Genomic DNA, 9720 nt, shown 5'->3' with positions numbered 1-9720 from the left:
TTGTCAACCGTCCTATGTTTTTTTTTATCTATTTAATGTGACAGTATTTTTTTTTCTGAAATTTCAACTAATAGTAGTACAACTTTCTTAGCCGACTATACTGATGCCCGCAAAGTACCTACTTGAATATTGATATGTACACGCAGAACGGAGAGATTATCTCATTAGCGTTTTTATCACGAGCGGCCGCGGGGGCGGGCGCGGGCGCGGGCGGCTTGCACTTGCGTGCATTAGGCGCAAAAGGCTCACATGGAGCGAACGCGAACTTAAAATAATCTTACTATTTGCATGTTTTTCAAAATCAGTTTGCTATTGCGTTAATTAAATGACACTACTTCATTTTAAAAAATCGTTCGTTAAACCGGTGGACTGGCTGATAGGCACGCTCAGAATGAGAAAGCTTGGACTTTGGGAAAAGCTAGGGCCGTAGTACCCACGGGTAGCCAGTGCGGATTGGGAATTTCACACACATTAGGTACTAAATTTCTTGGAAGATACGGGTACATGCAAGCTTCCCCTCGTGATGTTTTCTTTCACCGTAAATCATATTATCTAGTTTCCTAAACTTCTGCTTGAGATAGTGTTCAAAAGCAGCATATGTTTCCTACAACATTTTAATTACGCCTATTTTTTCTTTGTAGGTAAGTATATGTACGTTACACAAAAATAAAATGTCTAGGGGCTGTTTCATGCCGTATTCGAACAAAACAAGCAGAGACGGCATCAAATTTATTCTTTAGATAAATTTAACCAATGGATGGTGAAAAATTGGGGGTTAAACTGATTAAATGACTCTTTACTGAACACCAAAACATAGTAAGCAGTACAGAAAACACAACTGTATAGACATTTCAAGGTAAGAAATAGGCGGCCTTATCGCTTCAGAGCAATCTCTTACAGGCAACTTTCACAAAATACAGAAGTAAGGGTTAGATTCCGCGTGACGTCACAAGCGACACTTTAACCCATCATAAGGCGATTTACCGACCACTTGCATTGAGTTGGAAACTGAACCTTATTAACATCATAATACGTCACAATTTCCATTGTAATGATTGAAATTACGACTAGCTTTAAAAATATTCTTTGTCAGGTATGTATTCGATAGCTGCTTTTGATTCCGTGATAGTATGCTCCAATAAATGGGGCCTTATTAAGGGTTATATCATATAGGCCCGGTAACAGGGAACCCATCTAGAGCTGTCCATCCTCCCGCTCGAGTCTCAAAGGGTTCACAATTTCAGCTCATTTAGACTCCAAGTGCCTGCTAAGCACCAGCAGATGTTCCTGCGCTACAACTTCTGGCCGGAGCGTGTGGTGTTCCGTCGTTTTAGGGTAGCGACGAAGATTACTTACAAAAACCCCTAATTAGTTTTTTTAAGTCATTTTTGTGTTTTTATATGTCTTTTAGTCACACATTTTACCACTTTGGAAGTGTCTCTCGCGCATACTATTCAGTTTAGAAAAAAAAATGATATTAGAAACCTCAATATCATTTTTGAAGACCTATCCATAGACACCCCACACGTATGGGTTTGATTAAAAAACATTTTTGAGTTTCAGTTCTAAGCCCCAAAATGTATTGTTTTTTTTTTCTATTTTTGTGTGAAAATCGGAAAAAAGTGCAGATACGGACGGACAGACAGACAGACATGACGAATCCATAAGGGTTCCGTTTTTTGCCATTTGGCTACGGAACCCTACAAACGCTACAAAAACGATGAATATTCGCCCACCCAATTATTTAGCTTAAAAAAGTTTGGCTACAGGGGGCCATGTAAGCCTCCCCGTTACTCGTAATGTTGGAATCGCATTGGCCCCGGTACGGATTGGTGCTTTTAGCGCAATCTGCGCAGTCGCAGCGAATAAACAACGCGATAGCCGATAACGCGAGATCAATTACGACGAAATTCAGGGGTCGTTGGATTTTTGTGGAAAGAGGTTGTTACCTCATCATCATCCCAACCTATATACGTCCCACTGCTGGGCACAGGCGGAGGCCTACGGCCTCCGAATGAGAGGGCTTGGGCCGTAGTTCCCACACGGGCCCAGTGCGGATTGGGAACTTCACACACACCATTGAATTGCTTCTCAGGTTTGTGTAGGTATCCTCGCGATGTTTTCCTTTGCCGTAAAGCTCGTTGTAAATTTCAAATGTAATTTCGCACATGAATTTCGAAAAAGTCAAAGGTGCGAGCCGGGATTTGAACCCACGATCCTCTGCTTGAGAGGCGATAGGTTTTAGGTCGGCTTCCCATCCCACCTAGTTGTTACCTACGTTTGTTCCCGAGGCTTTGCTACTGTGAAAAATTCAAAATGGCTCTGTATTTCGTGAGTATTTTGAAAATTTTTAATATTTTGAATTTTGTCTCTCTTTAGATCTCAAGGAATATCTGTGCCAAATTTCAAATATTTATATTTATAGCTCTAGCGATTTAGGCTGTACGGCGGCTATCAAGAGCAACTATTTTTCTACTTATGTATATATTTTGAGGGTTTAGTTGATTTACATTGAGAATTAAGGCATGGACTGATTGATACACTTTTGGTTTTACCGAAAAACTTTAGCGAAAAGTAGTTACAGTTTTAGTTCTAGCATCGGACAATTAACCACAATAAAGACATTTTTGATTTTTTGATTTTTGAATCCTACTTAACGTCAAATTTCGCAGAAAAACCGAATCGGAAACTTCGGTTGGGCGGTAATTAAAACGTCTAATTATGAACGGAACCCCAGCGCGTGTACCAGGATAACATGACCCACTCGGTGCATTTATCACTGTTTGAGGACGCGGCCTGATAAAGAGCTCTTAGCGGAGTGCATTTTAAATGCACGATGCCTACGCCAAGGTCATCGACCTGCAGGTAAAGCGATTCCTTACGTGTTTTCGCGGCCTTCGAATTCTACTGCAGTTTTGTGAGTCATGCTCGTAGGTGAACTAATCACTTTCGCTCCATATTTGTCGTATGAGGTGCTTAAGCAAATGATGCTAAACGCGTAAAACTATTCAGCTTTTGACTATATTAGGTTTTACCCGATTGCGACCTTCATGGCGGAGGCCTATATCCAACAGTGGTCGTCTTACGGCTGATATGACGATAATGAACAATACGGGTATAAAAATGAAAGCTCATAGATTAGCCCTTCCAAATATACCATAATGCTATGATTATGACACATATGCGACCATTTTCACAAGATCATCAAAAAAGTACGAAATAAACAAACATATTTCAAGAAACAAAAACAACTGCCTTATTTTTTTTCATAATAACCAAAATAAAAAGGAAGAGACAAGTCTGCCTAGTAGTCAAGGACCCTAGTTGTTAGTAATTTGACCTTCAACAGCCGGGACTCGTTACTGAGAATTTTTGAGTTTGTCACTTTAGAATAAATGCAATTTACAATTTGTTCATGTCTTTCAATGAGACTGGCATAGTCACACAGGTGCATTTAAGCCTCAAAAAAAAATTTAGAAAAAAAAACAATTTGTTGTCGAAAGCTATGGACGTAAAGCCTAGTCATTGACTATTAGAGGCAGCAAAGACATTAAACTGGCGCTGAATACTAAAAGCACTATTATAAGTGAAAAATACGATATGTACTCAACTTTCATCAAAATGACGAATGACTTTGTTTATTAATTCATTCATTATTTATGCAAAAGTCATGACTTTGTCATCAGCAGAGATGCGAGTGCTCTTACAAGTCCCTTATTTTGGAAATCGTGAGATAAGAGTCTAATTTAAATGTAAGATAGCTGATAAAATCTAAACCACAGACTGCGTTTTAGCGAAATATACTTTAGGACCACAACAGGTCCGATATGATTATATCCAGCTGACATTTCTGTATGTATGTATGTTGCGATGTAAGTAAGTTATACTTATTAAGAACAATCGTGCAAGGTGCCTGACACTGCGAGGCCGTAAAGTGAACGAGGTTGCAGTGCTCAATTGGGCGATGCATAGCAATGTAATGCAAATTGTACTACCTATGATTTCTCTTGCAGCTCTAAATTGGGCTTTAGTACACGGACTGGACGCCAGCTGGCAGCGGGGCGGGGAGCGGAGCGGCGAGCGTATGCTGTGTTCATTGCGCGGCCGTACGCTGGTCGCATACTGGTTGTCTAGACATACTAGAGATGAGTAAATCCGGATCTGAACATTCAAAATTGCCAGTTCCTCAAGCGGATCCAAATCCCTTATCGGCTACTTTAAAATCTTATCAACTCCTAGGAGTTACTAATAACTCAGACCAATCTACTGGATCGAGTGGCCCAAGATTGGTGTTCTAGCTCAGCACTAATTTGGATTTCGTTCAATCACATCGGATCGGATCGGATATGTTTGGTTCGGTTCGATCAGGCGCTGAGCCCAGTACGCTGGAAGTATATATATACACATATTCAAAAGAAGCATTATGACAAATCGGTATTTCAATACCTCAGTACCGAACCGATCGGATAGAGTCAGACAGATCAGACGGAGTGGAATTACTTGGCCATAGACTACTTAATGATTGCTGGAAAGAACCGGATTCGCTAAAGGAGTCAGAGTCGATGAGCGGAGTCGGTATCTATATCGAAGCTGGATTTAGTGAATCGGACCACTTCTGGAGGCAAGATTACCAATGTCTACAGCACACGCAATAAATAGAGAAAACACTTGACGCGCCGCTACCCGCTGGTGCTCAGTTCATAGCCTTACGATCTTTGCACGTTTCAAACTCAACCCGTCTCATCAGCGAGCTGCGCGCAAACCGCGGCGCCGGCGGCGCCCCATATCTCCGATTTATGACCTGCTTTTGTTTACCCTGCCCCACCGGGCACCGATATTAATTTATTAATCGCAGGATTAAAAAGGCTTTTTATTTATCTGGCGGTACGAGATGAGCTTTTAAAAATGTGACTTCATCTGGCACGAAACGATGGTTCATCTTTAGATGCATTTCTTGAAGAAATTTGAACAGACTAATAGGTATTTAAGTATACAATTATTAGAAAAATATAAGATTTGCTAACTTTACTTTTTGTTAACTATAATGCCAATGTCATCCGTGGAATTCGAATCGACTTGTAAGATTTGACCAAAACATATTACAGGTTAAATAAGCTTGCAGGGACGTTCATTGTGCCTGTTCGTATGTTAGCAACTTTCTCAGTAATGTATCTGTCTTCGAATCTAGAGGGGATGGGCCTGTATAGCCTATTTTCAAAAAAAAACTCGTTTATGTAGTTTAGGATTTTTATACTTGAAATCTATCTTTACGCATACAATCAAGCTTTAGGTTTCGGTGCATCATTAAAAGTGTCTTTATGAATTTAGGACGAATGAAGTTGGATAGTGCTTGTCTGATTGATACTAAAAATTGCTGTTTTTGAGAGAAAAAAACTGCCCAGTACCTATATCCACACGTCAGTTTTTCAGAAGACTTAAACGATGCACCCAAAGTTAATAACACGAGCTCGTCCAAATCGCAATTATGAGCGATCGCCGTGCGCAAAACCCATATTTTGTTTTCAATAACCGTGCAAAATTCCCATCGCGCGAGGAGTGAACAACCTCCGTCCACCGCGGTTGCTGCAAGCATCAATTTTCCGAACGGACGAGGGAGATGCTGCTCTATGATGTCATACACACGTCTCTTTCGGTTAAGGGTAGGCTAAAGGATGTTGTAGCTTGGTCGGCCTGTCAGCCGCTCGTTTTCTCATCACTCAGCATGTTTATTTTTCAATTTAAGCCGTCAGTGGCGCGGCGCGCGCGGCGCTGAGTTAGGGCCGCCACACACGGCGCCAACAGATTACCGCTCGCGCCCGCCCCGGCCCAGAGCTAACTCCTGCCTGGTACTGCGACCCTGGTCGATGTAATTGCTGGTTGTGTCATTGTTTGATTTGTGTATGATTCGTTATGGATGTCATCTCAATAATAATAATGCTTCTTATTGCAGCAGATAGAAAGTATAGTTTTTTAGAAATAACTGCTGGGAGTCAGAAATCGAACCTGTAGGGCTACTCCGAAACTCGAAACTCGAAGTTCATGTCGTGCGGTCCCTCTCGCTCTCGTATTAAATAGTATAAGTGTAAGAGGGACCGCACGACACGAACTTCGAGTTTCGGAGTAGCCCTGCTGACCTGCGTTATCGTTATCGCCAATTCGGGACGCGTGCACCCTTACAACACCTCACAGCTTTTGTTTCACGGCGTACTTTCCACATGGTGTCATTGAGATTACTACGTATTTTTATAAATTGCAAAGCGCTATCTAAAACCACAACTTTCTAAATACACTACTCACCTGGAATGAGCCGACAACGACACGTGTTTTCCATCCCCTATTTTACCAACGCCATGATGATGACAATAACAATTCGTTAATAAATCGCTGACTTGCTTTGTCAGAGCCTAGAGGTTGCAAATAATTGTAACACTATCTTAGTGGCGTCGTGAAATGGTACCATTTTGGTTCGCTTATACATACGTATTTAAAGCATTTACATGTACACATTTTTTTACAAGGGCATCGTAAAAATTTACAAAATGTTAAAAGCACCGCCGTTAAAAAAAGATTAGGATAGGAATCCCTGTCATTGCCTATATATAGCAGAAAAAATCTTTAACTCAGCAATTTATGCCTACCTCTCTAATCCTTATTTCGGATTCAAATTGATTACTCATATACCTACTCGAGACCCGATCGCTTTTCCGATTGCTTTTTAATCTACCCACGAAAAACGGCAGCCTCATATAAAAAAATCATACATCTTAAGGGCAACCCTACTAACGAGTGCAGTCATACCCTCATACCGAGTGCAGAGAACCTACAATTAGGACCCGACCAAAAAGAGCAGTGCAGTGCTAATACGCACCCAGACAACTAGTTATGCCCTCAGCGATACCATCGTGCACCCGCGTCGAGACAACTGCAACCTTACACAAAGGACATTAGAGGCTATTGCAACTGCATCGTAATATTTGGGCAACTGAGTACCACTACAACTTGCAAAGGTTGCAGGTAATATTAGTAAGCGATTTAGTACCTTGTTCGGAAGAATTTAAAGTCTAAAGGATCTGTATAAGTAGTTTTGTAGCAAATGTATGGGAAAATCGTTGTTTATTGTTTATTGGCACAGACGATGGCCCGTCGCGAGTTATTGCTATGTGAATTTACCAAAAACGCGTTAAGTGCATATTCTATTTAAGTATAAGATACCTACGAGTACACGTAAAGTTTGTGTGTGTTAGGTAGCAGGAAAGGAATAACCATTTACTACAAAATTTTAGAAGACGATAGAAAGTAAAGGTCTAGGCTAGTCAACATAGTCAACGTACAGTACAAGTCATAATGGTGAGATGCTTAAACTATTAAACAAGACCGAAAATCATGAAATGAAGAGTTCGACAATGAAGATGCAAACAAAGTATGATTCCCCTTGAGTTCAACATGGGAGAGACGACCAGGTAAACATTCAAACTTAGTTTCCTTGTGGGCGTGCCGCGGCTGCTGATGGAGACCATCGAGAGTGCTGCCTTCTGGCCGGAAGGCTTCGTGTTCCAGTGGTTCCGGGAATGAGTGCGACGTCAGGGACGGTGACGCAATGGGGTCACGCCGTTTTGGCACTTTCTTAATTTTTAATATTTTGTGTTTTATTAATAGTACGTAATGTTAGTCTGGAAGCTAGTAATTGTAAGGGCCATGTAGCCGGCAATAAACGGTTATTTTGTAACTTAGAGAGGTTGAACCGTAGCGCCAGCAGAGACCACACAGGGAGATGGTAGCGCGTGGCCGCGGATCGGCCCTCGGCGGTGCGCGAGCTGTAATCATGCGCCGGCGCACTCCCGTCAGGCACAAGTCGATTGGCTGACAGAAATTGAAACGAAAGGCAAACTCGGCTCGGATAGATACGTATATGTATCCCGGGGAACAAGTGACCCATCCGGGGTTATGAACCAACATAGATTTAAAAATTCCGGACGTATTTTTTTTTCGAGATTCTTGATCGTTATTTCGAAGTAGTTTGCTCAGAATTGAGTGTAGAATCGATTACACTATGTTTTAAATCCACGTTGTTTCGGTGTTTTTAAATCCTTTTTATACTGTGCCCAGTATAAAAGTTAAAAATGCATACCTACGTCGATTAAAATAATGTTTTCGAGTATGTATCTAAAAACAGTAAGTTCTATTATGCTGCTTTCAATAAGACTGAAAATGACAATATTAATGTTTTAGATGTCCTCATATGGTGTTCAACCGCTGCCTTTGTGAATCAAACAACGGAATGATAATGTAGGTATTTTAAATTGACACTATTTATAGTAGCCAGAAAAAATCTCGCCACCGTGATTCAGGATGATATAAGTAATTTTCAGTACAACGACTTCTATCTGCATACAAAATCAACTGGGAAACATTTTACTGCTATATAAGAAGACATTGCATGTCATCTTCCCATAGCATAATAAAACCGCCACCCAAGCGGCAGTCCTACCGCAGCGGAAACGCACCGGCCATCAGCTGGTCCACTTCACATGATGTACAGCCTCCGAGGCGACCACGAGATTATAGTGATCACGACCTAGCAGCAAACTGCCACTATAGCAGACCGATTGTAGATCATTGCCGGTTGCTGATATATTGATTAAAGTAGGGACATTTACGTTACGTGTATTCAAGAGGGCGGGATGATTTTTCTAATTAAAGATGCACATCGGCATTCAGCAATAGGGAATATTACTGCATTTTAATCCCGTCAGAGTAGCACTAGCACATATGTTTATGGTTTATGTTTTTTGAGTATCTTAAATGTCCGTAGGATGCCGTAATATCATATTATTTCAATTATTTTTTTGGAAATATAGCTCTATCGCTACTATCGATGTGAATATCATTTATTTCGTTACTTATAAATATGTCATGATTTATATCGGTATTAGGTACTTAATACTCTTTGGTCATTATCTGCCATGGCGACAAAATATAAAGAGAACTGACGTTAAGATTGGTTTTTTGGAATCTTTTTGTATTTTTTATTTCAATTCAAAATTTTTACTTTTTCGATGAGGACTACGGGCTATACGGTATAGATGTCGCTAGCTTCACTGCTTAAGTGGCTAAATAAGAAACAAACAAGCTGAGATATGTGGTGCATAGGGGAAATTCGTGTCTGTACCGTTGTCCAGCAGTGGTGTAGCGGTATAGCACGTAGCACGGAATGCCGAGGGCCTGGGTTCGATTCCCAGTGCTGGTCTTATTTTTCTGGTTTTTCTGTGCATCTATATTTCAGTTTGTATTTTCAATTTTTTTTAGAACTGACGTTGTCATGGCGGTTTCTTTACATTTTGTGCTAGTGTCGCCCCCTGCGCAGAGCTTTGCCTAATATGCCCTATTTTACAAATATCCAAGTAACAGTCTTAAAGTAGTATTACACTGCGGCACTGGAACGATCAGTTGTAACTCGTTAACTTCGAGGACGTAATGTATTTATATCGGGAGCGCCAAAGTTCACATAATTTTCTCCAAGTCATACTGTAATGTTTGTACAAAACATCGTTTGTCATCTTTTTAACCCCCGACGCAAAAAGAGGGGTGCTATATTGATCCTATCATTACATTCGAAGTTCGAACTTTCAACAAGAACCTATGCGAGCCCTAAAGTGTCAGTTTTTTTAACAGGGTTCTACCTACGGGAGCATCTGCAATGATTATTATTTTTAGCATCAT

The 9720-nt window shown here is 40.8% G+C and overlaps 1 protein-coding gene across 1 annotated transcript in view; it reads left to right on the top strand.

Annotated features, from left to right (window-relative positions):
* Positions 1-2829: 2829 nt before the first annotated feature.
* Positions 2830-9720, top strand: part of LOC141441210 (uncharacterized) — a 25326-nt gene continuing 18435 nt past the window's right edge. Inside the window, exons 1-3 of the mRNA XM_074105884.1 lie at positions 2830-2917; positions 4014-4149; positions 5744-5846. Coding sequence (XP_073961985.1) covers positions 2830-2917; positions 4014-4149; positions 5744-5846 — 327 coding nt within the window. The remainder of the gene's footprint in view (positions 2918-4013; positions 4150-5743; positions 5847-9720) is intronic.

This window comes from Choristoneura fumiferana, chromosome 23, assembly GCF_025370935.1.
Source record: "Choristoneura fumiferana chromosome 23, NRCan_CFum_1, whole genome shotgun sequence".
NCBI classification, from domain to species: Eukaryota; Metazoa; Arthropoda; class Insecta; order Lepidoptera; family Tortricidae; genus Choristoneura; species Choristoneura fumiferana.
The sequence above is the reverse complement of the archived record's forward strand: the minus strand, read 5'-3'. Positions and strand labels throughout refer to the sequence as shown.